Here is a 14304-nt window from a genome sequence, read left to right on the forward strand (position 1 = left end):
AAATAGAAATGTCCTCTTTTGAGTCATGTAAAAAATAAATTTAAAGAAGATATTTATCTCCCTTTCTTTTCTTTTCCCTAATTCTGTCTTTGATGAATTTAACGTTCTTTGAGTTATCTAAAACTTACAAAAATGAACAATTTAGAAAATATCTTGGACTCACGAATTAGCAAAAGGACACCGTAAATATTCAGCATGGTGTTTCTGAAAGCAAGGGTGGGACTGTGGGGCTGGACAAGATAGGAAACAGTAGGGTATAGAAGCACCTTTCTACTCTTGAGCTGGGCCCATCAGGTGGCACTGTCATTCTGGATTACTGGAAGAAGGTCAGCTGCCAAACCTCATGGAAAAATCAGAAAATACTTGCAGGATGTTCAAATCATTTACCTACATTGGCAAGGGAAGAGGGCACACAGTGGGAGGGTGAGTCAAAGAAACATATGAGTTGCCTTCTTAGATCATCCAATGCCTTGTCCACATATCTTCTCTCAACAGCTGCTTTTATCGGCTACTTCAGAGAAATGTGGAAAGCCCCCATAATGCACCTCGTGAGTTCTGCCAAATAAGTGAAATTCTGGCAGAAGCAGTAAGGGGAAACATGCTCCCCAGTTGGCATTCAGCTTAGGGATGAAGTTTGATGACCATCATATATCTTGTGTCATCTCTTTGCCCTCTTCATAACAAGACTTACAGATTTATATTTAAATTCAAGAATACATTTGAACCTTCTTAAAAAATATATGGGTCATCAAGTTAAATATTTTTCAGATCCTTTTTGTGAAATTTGTTTTTTTTTTTAAATTGCTCAATTTCTTTTTGGGAAATATTTTCAAACACTGTGGGTCCTGAGTAGATATATTTTGCAGATATCTTTCTGCAAAAATTTTTATGCCTTTTATACCTCATGCAAATATATTTCTCAAATTAAACTCATACCCCTCTTTCTTTGGCTTTCATGATGACCTTTGATAACTTTAGAATTGAAATCCTATCAATGTGACTCATGTAAAATAAGAGGATCATAGGACAAGTGTAACTGCTTCAGGCTTCTCGGTATCTGGCAAATATACAGTAATACACACACATTACTTTTGCAAAGAAAGTATTTCTGTTTATATAATGCTTATGTGAGCAGAGCTAAAGTGTTACTTGAACCTATTACATTTTAATAAGAAGGATTCTTTAAATTCTGGGCCCCAGATCAAAAATTTCAAAAGAAGTCTCTTAGTGCGGTTTTTAGGTACAAAGTAAACACAATCTTTATACAAAGACTCTCTCAGAGCAATGAAGAATCTGCTTGATCTGTCTTTGTAAACTATGTTTATATTTATTTAGAAGTTTTTATTGATTCTGTAACATTAGACAGCTCTAGGACATTGGAATGGGTATGGGCTTTGGTATCTAATACAGTTCCTTGTATTAAATCACAGAGAAGGAAACGAAAGTCAATTACAAGACTATACTCTAGACACAAGATTTGAATTCTGGATGTAGATATGGCTTCAGAAAGAACTGGCTTTAGTTTAGGGACATATCTGACTTAAAAATTATGTGATGTTTTTATATGATTTTAGGTCCAAATGACTCCATCATTTTTATAAACCATTCACTGGTGAATTTTCTTCAAATTTTGAATTATAGATTCTCTATTCAAGCTAATCAGTTATAATAATGGGGGGAAGGGGAGAAACCACTGGCTTTACTAATGGGAGGAGCAAAAGCGGAAGCAATATCCAGAAGCAACATCTTCCTGTATAAAAGACACCATTTTAATCATAGAGAACACAAATGTTGGGCTGGTATAACGATATTAAGTACAGTTGTCATCTTAGCTATATATTTGCCTTTAAGAGTAAGAAAATACATTTCTCAATATTTCATCTCAAGCTGCTCTTAGGTTATTACATTTGAGGTAAAATAATATTGCAAATAAGGCACTTAAGATTTTTGGATATAAATGGGGTAGAAAATTAATATTAAAAAAATAGAGTACATAACAGATAAGAAAGGGATAAAATTATTTTATTGGTTCAACTAAACTGAATAAAGTGGAAAGAGATACAAGTCACTAAGAAATTATCCAATATACCTTAATTGTAATTATAAATAATTCCACAAAATAAACTTGCATTTACACACAAGTTTAACAAACTTATAGATGATTATTTGAGTTAAGCATTAAGAACAAAAATTAAAACTTTTCAGTTCTACAGATTAAATTTGCAGCTATGCTGTCTTGCTAGTATTGAAATAATTTTATTTCTTCAAAATTTGTTTTACTGGTTTGTGTCAGAAGCAGGGCAGTGTTTCTGGAAGGAGGATAAGTTCCTTCCTGATCCCGTCAGAATGAAGCTTTCACTATTCTGCCCTTCAGAGGCTGAGGTGGTCGGTTGTTGTGCTGAATGGGGACAGCTTTGTCACCTTCAACATTTGATAGAAGACTTCGGAACTGTGCCAGCTGGGAGGAAGAATAAAATATTTAAGGAATCAAAGGCTATTAAAGTTACACAAAGCACTTTATTTCCAGTATAATCAATGCACTGATATATAAAAAACTAAGTTATTGATTGCAATGACTTCACCAATTGGAAGGGTGGAAGTCAAAAATTCCTTCACATTTCTTTGAACTAGGTATTTGGTTTAAATGATCAAGGATTGACTGGATTAGAATGCCAACTTTCTCAGAGTGTCAACTGGGCTAATTGGGTCAGTGACTTTCTGCTTTTGGCCTCAGTTTCTGTAGTAAAATTACAATCACATTGACTATATTCACTGTGCTGTGCCTTTTACCCCTGTGACTTATTCACTCCAAATCTGTACCTTCCCCTCCCCTTCACCTGTTATGCCCATCTCCCACCCTTTCCCCTCTGACAGCCATCCGTTTGTTTTCAGCTTGTGTGTCCGATTCTGCTAAGAATCTAGCCTATTTAGAGTAAGTGACTTCAGCTATGGCTGAAGGCTTCTTTGTTAAGGCACAATGTGTGATAATTTATGACTTCTCAGAATAATCACTTTCCCACCCCAAAATATATTCTTACCTTTTTCTTAAAACATCACCTTACAAAAACAAAACAAACAACAACAACAACAACAAAAAAAACACCCACAAAAAACCCTGTCATTTAATGTAGACAGACTTTTAACAGTTCCACAAAAACATCAACTGGCCTATAAAACTATTGAGGCATGAAAAAAAAGTCACTGACTTCACAATTAAAATTGCAAAAAAAGGAAATAATGATTGCAACTGAAAAAGAAATTGGTGTGTCCTCAACATTTTATCGCTCCAGATTTAACAGAGGCAAAACTTTATACAGATAATGTAGTATGGAGCAGGCCCCTTAAATAGCTGATAGGAAAAATATTGAACACTATCAGCTATTTACAATGGGCTTTTGTGAAGATTAAATGGGTTAATACACATAAAGTTCTTAGAATGTTGCTTGGCATGTAGCATATGTTATCAGTAGGCTACATACATTGCCTGTCCTATAGGTTTGTTCTGAGAATTGGCTGACAAAACATGTATAAGGCACCTAATGAAAGTACTTGCTCAATCAGTGGTAGTTATTATTATCATAATTATAAACAATAATTAAAGAGATATTTTTTTGGATAGTTAATAATTAAAACCTTCAAAAAAGAACAAAAAACCTTGTCAACTCTCAAGGTATGTCTATTGTGAGCCATACTTCCTCAAAGTCTTAGTAGAATTTCCAGTGACAATCTTTTCTTTGTTTCTCAAACTCTTAGGAAGACACTTGTCAAGGTTGGATTTTTTTTTTAATAAGGTCAAAAAGATAGTAGGAGTTCAGAATCTCATATTTTTTTGTGTATAAAGTAGAAAACAGTATTATAACACACATTTCTGTTTAATTATTCAATAGATCTAAGTCAGAAATGAATCTTTTTCACTGGGAGTGGAAAACATACTCCTCAAAAATCTATTTGAAATCATAATGTCCACCTTACTATGAATTGAAGTGATATTCCTGCTTTGCACTCCTAAGTCCCACTCTTTCACCTTTTATACTCTACCTGTTCTGGGCTGATACCAATGCTCTCCTTGCAGATGATCCAGATTACACTCTCATAAAGAGGAGGATGAGTCAGAGAGCCAAAGTAGGTCCAGTAATCCAGGGATGAAGGAAGGAGAGTAGAGGGGTCAAAATTCGTGAATGGGGCTCGTTTGCCCTGGAAGGAAAAGAAATGTATCATTATACCATGATTTAAAATACTTACAGCATATACATATATGGTATCTATGTTATATAATTTTGGTATATATATTGTCTTGATATTTTAGCTGAAAATTTAATTTTCCTACTATATAGTATACACTGGTGTGTTTGTAGATATAAACAATAAAAGTAATAGACTGAAAAATTGCTACACTGGCATTTTGGCCAAGCAATCTTCTTTCCTCATTTGGCTGAACATAAACAAATGTTAAGAAGTTTTAAAACAATCTATACTCTCTAGAAGATATTTCACTTCCAGAATAAAACATTTATTGTTTCTTTAAAAAAATTTGTTTTGTTTATTTATTTTTGAGAGAGAGGTAGAGAGGGAGAGAGAGAGAGAGAGAGAGAGACCGAGTATAAGCAGGGGTTGGGGAGGGGAGAGAAGCAGAAGCAGGCTCTAGGCTCTGAGCTGTCAGCACAGAGCCTGACATGGGGCTCGAACCCACAAACTGTGAGATCATGACCTGAGCCAAGGTCAGATGCTTAACTGACTGAGCCACCCAGGTGCCCCAAACATTTACTGTTTTTTTAGGAATGATGCCAGAAACTGTTCCAGTGACAAAACTATTTATTGATGTGCAAACTAGTTATGTTTTAGCCTTATTCTATTTATTCCTATTTCTGTTTTGGTTGTTTATTAATGGCTTGTTAATGGTATCTCAAAAAAATACCCCTAACTCCTGCATTTTTGTACTGCTAAAGAAATAGTGACATTTTTCTTCATGAAATGGGAAAAAAATCACATTTTAGTTGGATATAGTTTTTAAAGAAAATTTGAATGGCTATGAAACTTCTTCTATAGGCTTCATCCTGCTGAAATAGATAATAATTGTGAAAAAGAAAAAAACAAAACAAATACCTGAGTCAGAGACCTCAGAAGCAAGCAATATCCAAGTAGTACCTTGATTTTCAGACTGGTAACTTTTGCTTTAGGCTTCCTATTCCCCACTTCAAATATGTAAATGATTTCAGTAGTTCTGTGGATTCTTGTTCTCAGATTTAAATGTTTTCATTTATTTATTTATCTTTTAAAGTTTTTTTTTTTTTTTTTTGAGAGAGAGAGAAAGAGAAAGAGAAAGTGTGTACATGCGCAGGTGTGCTTAAGCAGGGGAAGAGCAGAGAGAGAATCCCACGGAGGCTCTGCGCTCTCAGCATGGAGCCCGATGCGGGGCTTGATCCCCCAGGAATTGTGAGATCATAACCTGAGCTGAAATGAAGAGTCAGTCGCTTAACTGATTGAGGCATCCAGGGGCCCCTCTTGTTCTCTGATTTAAACTAATGTGTTTAGTCTATTTACCTTGGTTTTAACTGCGTTTAGGGCATCAAGTACTTTCTGCAGTCGTGGGTTGGCCTTATCAACCTGGAGATTTAAAAAAAAATGTGTGTTAGAAATTATTATTAAGTGAGCCTATGTTTGGCTATTGTTTTTTTCAATTGGAAACCGTAACTGAAGAAAGGTAAGATATTTTCTCTCTGCTTTAGGAGAGGGAATTTTGTTGGTTGTATGTCCTTGCGGGCCCTTGTGCTCTGTAAGTTGTTCATAATGTGTAACCACTGTCAACCTAAAAACAAGAAACCAGCTCAAGAGGTAAAGTGTTTACTTGAGATCAAAGAATTACAATTCAGGGCACACAGATTGAGGTAGAAACCCAAATAGCGTTCTAATTACAGGACATAGACTCATTTATGGAAGAGAAGGATGATCATGTCAGTAGTTTGTTTGTTTGTTTGTTTGTTTGTTTTTTGTTTTTTTGTTTTTTTACATTTTTGTTTTTATTTTTTTATTTTGAGAGAGAGAGAGAGGGTGGAAGGGGCAAAGAGAGAGTCCATGCTGTCAGCACAGAGCCCGGCTGAGGGTTCAAACTCACAAACTTTGAGATCATGACCTGAGCCCAAACCAAGAGTCAGACGCTTAACCAACTGAGCCACCCAGGCACCCCCATGTAAGTAGTTTTTGAGAAGAGTTCATTGGTGCTGACAAGCAGGGTGAGATTTGTACTTCACAGATTTGTCAGGTGAAGTGGTCACTACGTAAAAGTTCACTTTTGTTAGTTCTCTCAAATAGGATATTCTTGTTCTTGTTGATTTCTTGGAATATTGGTGGTTGGCCCAGTTCTAAGGTTCAAAAAGCAGGATGTGCAAGGCAGCTCTGAAATGGCCACTATATCTCCGTTGTAAATGGCTCTGTGTATGTCATTTTTTCACACCACAGATGAAGTGGAAAACAAAACCTTGGTTTTAATTTAATATGGACAAGATGTTCAGGGATATACAAGACAAAATCCAGGAATTTAGCAAAACTGTGATACAAAACACAACCTCTTACTTTTGGCTTGTTTTATTAGTTATAATGAGTACAATGCATGGCATGTTGTAAGTGCTCAAGAAAGGTTAACTAGAATTGCTATAATCCCAAAAGTTAGCTACCTGTGATGTTTATAATAAGACATATGTTTAGGACACAGAGCTCCTAAAATCCTTGGAATTTGCTAAGTGATGACAGTGATAAAGGTGTCTTTTGTTATGTTAATTAGGGGACTTCTAGACTGAATCTGAAGGTGAGGGCTGGTTGCCAGGAGAAACAAACAGGGGATTAGAGGGTTGGACCTTTCAATTCTACCCTCAGACCTCTAAGGACAGTAGAGGGGACAGGGCTAGAGCTTGAATCAATTGCCAATGGCCAATGATTTAATCAATTGTGCCTAAATAATGAAGCTCCTATAAAAACCCAAAACGACTGGGTTCAGAGAGTTTCCAGATTGGTGAATTAAAGGAGATACAGGTAAATCAGTGTGCCTGGGCAGTGCACGGAAGCTCTTTGCCTTTCCCCATACCTAGCCCTATGCATCTTTTCTATCTGGCTAGTCCTAGGTTATACCCTTGTATAATTAACCAGTAATCTACTAAGTAAAATATTGCTCTGAGTTCTGTGAGCTGTGCTAGCAAATTAAGCAAGCCTCTTTGAACCCAAGGAAGAGGTCATGGGAATCTCTGATTTATAACCAGTCAGTCAGAAGCACAGGTAACAACCATCTGGACTTGAGGACTGACATTTGAAGTGGGGCAGGGGGACTTGTAATCTTGCAAGTCTGAACCCTTAACCTGTGGAACCTGATGCTATCTCTGGGTAGATAGTGTTAGAATTGAATTCCTGGACACCCTGCTGGTGCCCAAGAATTGCTTGTTAGAGGTGTGGGGGGAAACTGTCACATTGGAATTTGGTGAGCAGAACCCAAAAGATCCTAGTATATCCAATTTAATAATAACTTCCCTATAGGACTTTTCAGGGACTCTCCTATAGAGGGTTTCAGCAACATATGCCATTTTATTTTATTTTATTTTATTTTATTAACTATTTATTTTGAGAGAGAGTGAGCAAGTGGAGGAGGGGCAGGGGGGAGAGAGAATCCCAAGCAGGCTCTGTGCTGTTAGAGCAGAGCCCAATGGGGGCGGGGGGGTGGGGGGGTGGGGAGGTGCTGATCTCACAAACTCTGGGATCATGACCTGAGCTGAAATCAATAGTCAGATGCTTAACTGAGCCACCCAAGTGTCCCAACATCTGACATTTTAAATATTAACTGAACTTTCTTTATGGGACAATAATCCTCTTAGTATTTTTTTTTCTGATGATACATTAAATTGATAAATTCCTGAACCTATGAAGTAGAAGTTTAGAGGAAAAGAAATTTAGAAAAGCTGGAAAATAGAAATTCCACCCTCCCCCAATATCTTCCCATGTTAGCCCTACCTGAAACTTAATTCTCTCAAAAAAGGGAAAAAACCAAGAGAAAACAAAGCAACAAAGTATTCGAGAACTGTTTGCTCACCTGTAGCCATTAGTAGAATGGAAAATTTTAAAAAGAAAGACTCAGATATCTTTTTGCCTTATTTTATACTTTTTTGATGTAAGAAATTGTGTTAACCGAGCTCTGTAACTCACCTTCATCAAAACACCAATAATTGCCAAACCATCAGCCTGTGAGGCAGCTTCAGCAAAGCTGGAGTATTTTGCAGAATTCCAGTGAACTATGTGAAGCTAAAAATGATAATGTGGTCAATTAGTTATTTATACTTCTGTGAAGACAAAAAGTTATAAATTAACTTGTTAATATATGAAGATGTACTGTTGACTTAAATAACATTTATGTGAACCTTTATCCAGTGGATAAAAGGGCTATATTCTCACTCTTAAGAAGGGTTATGTACATTGAATAGAGTGGGCAATTTGCAATTTCCAGGGAAATAGTAAAATTTCTTTTCCCCTAATATTATAATTATTCAATATTATTTCTTTTAAAAAAATTGCTTTGGTATAAAAAGATCAGGAATTTGAACTGACTAGTTTTAAACACAGTTGAAATAATTTCTGTCATGTGAGATACTTTTTAGTAACTTTATGGGTAGGGGTTCCTGGACAATCTAGGAGTCTTGGCCAAGAACACATTCTCTTGAGCATATGTAGGCTCCTCTCAAATCATTATCTCTAGCCTAACCTCTCTGTGGAACTCTAGATCTGAATATCCAATATGTATGTATGTCACCTTGATATCTTCTTGGTATTTCCACATTGGTGTCTAATAATATCTCAAACTTAACATGGCCAGAGTATAACTCTTGATTTTTTCCTTGCCAAAACTGTTTCATTTTCCCAGCTTTGGAAAAGGTACCATCATCTACCTAATTGCTCAATCAAAAAGTACCACAGTTACCATTAATTTCTTGCTCCCCGCCCCCATCAATAGCCCTCTTTCAGCAAGCACATCTCATAGATAATACCTCTTCACTTGGTTCACAGCTTTGCATTAGCTGCTGATTTTGTCTGGAATGTCCATAATCTGTCAATGGAAACCTTTTGTCTTGAATTAGGGCTGAACACAAATGCCACTACTGAAAGAATTCTTTTATGACCTCCTAACATAAAGTGATCATCTGGTCAATCATCACTTTCAATTAACTAGTTCTCTCCATACCACCTATTTAATTTCTGTCTTCTCTTGCTCTCTGGTTCTTGCTTCTCTCTCCCCTCCTCCTCTCTCCCCTCCTCCATCTCTCCCCTCCAACTCCTGCTCTCCCTCCCTCCCTCCTTTCCTCAATCACATGTGGAATTTTGTGGCTAAGTGCCTCTCATCTCTAGCCTGGATTATTTTTATTTTTCTTAAATTAGATGAGAGAATCACTGATTTAGATTTCTTAGATACAGCCAGATACCCATCTAAAAAGATAGTATTAATTTAGGCTCCGAGTCCATTTAATTTTAGTCTACTTTTTTTTGAGGGAGAAATGGGAAGAAACATTTAATAGGTTTCTGTAGTATTAAAAGTTATTAGCCAAGCTTTACAATGTAACGTAAAGCCAGTTATATGTGTATATAATTCCCAAAACTTCTATCAAAATAATAAAAGCACATACCCTGTAACCTAGTAATCCCTCCTATAAAAAAAAAATCTGCCCCACTGATGTGTTTTCACTGGGGTATAAGGTATATGTATTTGTTGCCGCATATTTTGGTAAAAGTCAAAAACCAATGGAACAAAAAGCAAACGGCATTGCAATTGTCCATCAGGGCGGGGGGGGGGGGGGCAGTTACATAAATTCTGACATATTTATACAATGAAATACTATACAAACATTAAAAGAATGAGGTAGAATTAACTCTACTGACTTGGAAAAAAATGATTATGATAAATTGGTAAGTAGAAAAAGTTGCAAAACTATTTGTATTACAAATTCATTTTGTAAAAGTAAAATAAAAAGTCAACCTGTATATATGGGAGAATATATATATATATTACATTTATGTATTATATTAATACATATAAAGAACAGAAGTTCTTCTTTTTCAATCTCCCAGATGCTCTGTTGACAGTTTGATGCAAATATTCTTGATTTTTCTATGTATATACAGACGAAGAGTCTTGAAATGGATCACAGACTTCTGTGTGAGGGCAAGTCAAGAGGGTGGAGGGTGGTGGCCTACAGCAGGAGCCCTCAGGCCCTCACTTAGGCGTATGTTATTCTTTGTATACATTCCTATGGTTAAACTTGCACTCTTAGTAGAGTCTTATTGAAGTGTTCCAGCCTGGCTACACCTATGCCACTGGTGTGTCCAAACTTGAACATTTGAATTAGAAGCAAATGGTGTGGTCAGCTTAGAGTCAGAGCTTTAAAGGAGAGCAGTGTCTCCTCTTGATGCTGTTGTCAAGGTAACAGTTTTTAAGGCATTCTGAAGAGAGAGATGCTTCTTGGGCTCAGGAGCTCAACTCCAAGTTCAGCTACCTTTTTCACATGCAAAATTTCCTTCTATTGCCAAACTCAGTACGTGCCTGTTTGATTTTAAAGGGGCTTGGGAATTCTCCTATAGAGACCAGAATGCTCATTCTTTTGGAGCTATTATAATGGTGTCTTATATAGTAAAGCAGCTGCTTCTGAGAGTAATTCTCAGTGTAATTATGTCTCAGTTACTAAGTTACATTACCTCTCCAGAATATTTGACTCCATCCACTGTGTGTTCAGAACCATAGTCATTTGTGCGGCCCCAGTGAAAATGGAACTGACTGAGCCTATAGCTTTCAGAAAGAGGACCACCTCTCAGCACTAGAAGAAAAAGGGAACTACTATTAGTTTTATGATCATAAGCTCCTGCTTATCTTTGCATTTAATATAATCCCACACGAAAATGGATTGAGTAGAACTAAAAACAAACGCTGGTGCCAAAGGCATTTTCTTGTTGGATTTTTTCCCACATCCACGATGATGGCATTCATATGTATGGTGCATCCCTGACCATTGCATTGAGTTATATACAATTCTCAGCCCATGAGCTGTAATTTTACCTTTTTCTGCTGCCAAGAAAGTATATTGGAAGGTGGGTGAATTATAAGGATTTCCTCGAACCTGCTTTAATTTGCAAGTTTATTCATTCATTCTTTCAACAAAGACTATATAGGAAGTATGCATTAAGATCTTTAGTAATTTATTTTGAGTAACAAATTACTCATCACATACTTTTTACTAGTCAAAACACAACAGTGTATCTTGATAGCTTTGTTTGAGAATGCCTGTCCAGGGACGGAAAGAAAGTGCTAGGGGGTCAGTGAGGTCACTTTAAAAATTTTAACATTGAATGACTATGTCATTTTTAGAGAGTCTACACAATCATATGACTAATTAAACACACATAACACCAGATCTCATATAATACAACAATGGACATAGCCCCAAGGTGCTTAAAACTTAGGGTCAGAACCTTGCAGAAAAGTGCTAAAACAAGTCTTGCTTTTTGTCAGTAGAATTGTCTTATGAAATTGCCATTCGATAGTTATTCAAGAAACATTTATGAGAATCTTACCATGTAGCAGGAAATGTGCCAGATTCTGGGGTATGAAGATAATTCAGTGACTACAGTATAGAAGTGGAGGGCGGGGGCGGGGGGGGGGGGGGGGAGATAGACAAGTGCATTTAAGCACTGAATAAATCTTGCAAGATTTATGTAAGACTTACATTCTTACTGGTACCCGAGAACTTCACAACAACAGAGCTATTTTTCTGGCGGTAAAAAATAAATACATTCTTCACTCCGTTTCTCTTTCCTACTGTGCTCCTCTGTCCTCATTCCAATTAGAGAATATTTGCCTTTTCAGTTTCATGTTCTATATTCTATATTCATTATGATGGTTCATTAAACCTTCTTGGGAAAAAATACTGTTTATTTAGAGAGTGTGAAGTGAGTGCAAAGATTCTAGAGACCAGAAGAGATGGGCTGGTGTCATGGAAGAGAAGGGCTGAAAGAAGACAGAGCTGGGGGTTCCAACATTCACCTTTACCACTTGGGAGTTTTCCAGAAGTCCAAGATGCTTCACCAGATTGCAGCCAAGTTATGTGTACTACACACATGCACAAAAGACCGAGGATGGTGTTTGTGTTTCTTAAAGTCCTATTGTTTAATTTGTCCCAGAAGAGTTAAAGAAAACATAACCAGAAGGATCTTTTGGCTCACCTGATCGGTTATCATTGTCCTCAAAGCTTACATGGAAAGAATGTCCCACGTTGATAATTTCTTTGGCTGTGGCTGGATTGTAGGAGACACTGATAGGTTTAAGAGAGGTGTCACGTTTGGTTTCACTGGTTTTAATGTCAATGGGAGATTGGTTATTTCCGTTTGCAATAGGGTACAGCTTGCCCCATTGTTCAGGACCTAGCAAGGTAAACACATGCATACAATCATCACATGTCTGATTCCAAGTTTTAGGAGGATAACTAGTTCTCTGCTTATTAGACTAGGATTAATTCTGGTATCTTAAATGATATTATGTCTAACTTAATGAAAATTCAACATTTAAGAATGCTCCTTTTCTATACTATCCTATGAAATAGTGTATTTGTCAACACCACAATAAATATTTTACAATTAACACTAGATTTCTAAAATACAGATGAGAGAGAGAGAGATTGAGAAAGAGGAAGAGACAGAGAACACATTTTATAGACAACCATGTCCCAAAGGACAACTGTTAAGGGTACATACAAAGTTATTATAATTATTCAAGTCAGGCAATTCAAACTGTTAACCTAGGACTGTACAGCTATTTTATTTATATTTATATTTATTTACTTTTTAAAAAATGCACAATATCTCTTTTACTGGAAAAGGCAATGAGCTAGTATTTTGTTCTACATGAACAGAAGAACTCTTACCATTGTGGTCATCATATCCCCAGTCAGAACTCGCCATGATCTTCTACTTGGTTTTCTTTTCTGCAAACAAAGGTAATTCCTGGAATAACTGACTGCAAGTAAGCATGCAGGAAACAGTGGAAACCACCTCGTGTGGGTTTTTATAGAAACTTCTCTGCCCTTAATAGGCCACTATGTCATCATCTCTGCCTATCAGGAAATATAGATAAGTAAAAAATAAAAATAAAAAAAGATATTATAAAAAAAAGCCCACAAACGTCAGGTCAGTTTCAATTGTTTTATTTTCTTATATTGTAAGAGCGAAATATCTAAGTCATAGGTTTTATAAAACCAGCCCCATTTCTCTCATGTTAGTAGAGATATAGCTAAATACTTTCATATATGAGTTGTTGGGTTTCCTAAATTAAAAATGGATTTGTGCACTTGATATTTCCAATTATACCCTTGCTGGATACTTAAGTAATACTACAAATGGTAAGGAGAATAATTCACATGTTTATATGATGGTTGCAACTAGTATCATGATGTTAATTTAAAATCAGATAACAAAATTACTGATCATTTATAATATATGCTATCTATGAAATACATTTCACAGACACACAGGATTAGAAAAAAGTCCTTTGTTTTAAAGCAATATTGTAATTCATAAGTGGAGACAATTTTATTGATATTGAAATTCCACACAGCTCGTATTTATTTTACACATCAAATTCAGTTCTACTGGAATAGAAACTATTCTTTTATATGCTTCTATACAATTTATAAAGCAATTTCACCACTACCATATGCACAAAAATCCTACCGAGTAAGAGTTATCATTTTGTAGCTGAGAGATATTGAGACTTCACCAAAACTAGCAAGAAGTCAAGAAGCCAGGCTTCAGCCACAAGTCCAGTTGCTTTTTTCACTATACCCTATGTGAAACCTATGCGACCTATGAGGTGGGTGATCCCTTAATTCTCCTCTTACATCTACAGTTCTCTTACACCCAATTTAAGCCTGAACCAAGATAAGAATTGCCACCTGTTGAGTGACAAGAAGATATATGGAACCTTTCAAGCAGGCAAAGAAAACCAATTAGGAGGTATCAGACTCTGGCTGGGTCCATGTAACCAAGGCTCTGAACACACTCAAAGGAAATACAACCAGAAAAATCAGCTTTCACAGTAATGCTTTTTCATGTCATGGTAGTTATTATCTCCTTTCACACTCTCGAATTGTCTGAGGTACCTAGGTTCCTTGAAGGGAGAGGAGGGTCAGGCACAATTCTTAGCTAGTTTGACTAGAGAGACATATTGTTTGTCCCTTTTTGACTAATAATGGCCAACTGCCTCAGATACAGTGGGGACTATGGCTCATGAAC

The 14304-nt window shown here is 36.4% G+C and overlaps 1 protein-coding gene across 1 annotated transcript; it reads right to left on the reverse strand.

Moving 5' to 3' along the window:
* Window positions 1-2211: 2211 nt before the first annotated feature.
* On the reverse strand, window positions 2212-12464 carry CA1 (carbonic anhydrase 1). The gene is made up of 6 exons (XM_078441964.2): window positions 12241-12464; window positions 10720-10838; window positions 8185-8280; window positions 5542-5604; window positions 4039-4194; window positions 2212-2458 (listed from the first exon to the last, which is right to left on the reverse strand). The coding sequence occupies exons 1-6, from the start codon at window positions 12458-12460 to the stop codon at window positions 2342-2344; spliced, it is 771 nt and encodes a 256-aa protein (XP_078298090.1). The 5' UTR covers window positions 12461-12464; the 3' UTR covers window positions 2212-2341.
* Window positions 12465-14304: the final 1840 nt, after the last annotated feature.

Source organism: Panthera onca, chromosome F2, assembly GCF_046562875.1.
Source record: "Panthera onca isolate mPanOnc1 chromosome F2, mPanOnc1 haplotype 2, whole genome shotgun sequence".
NCBI classification, from domain to species: Eukaryota; Metazoa; Chordata; class Mammalia; order Carnivora; family Felidae; genus Panthera; species Panthera onca.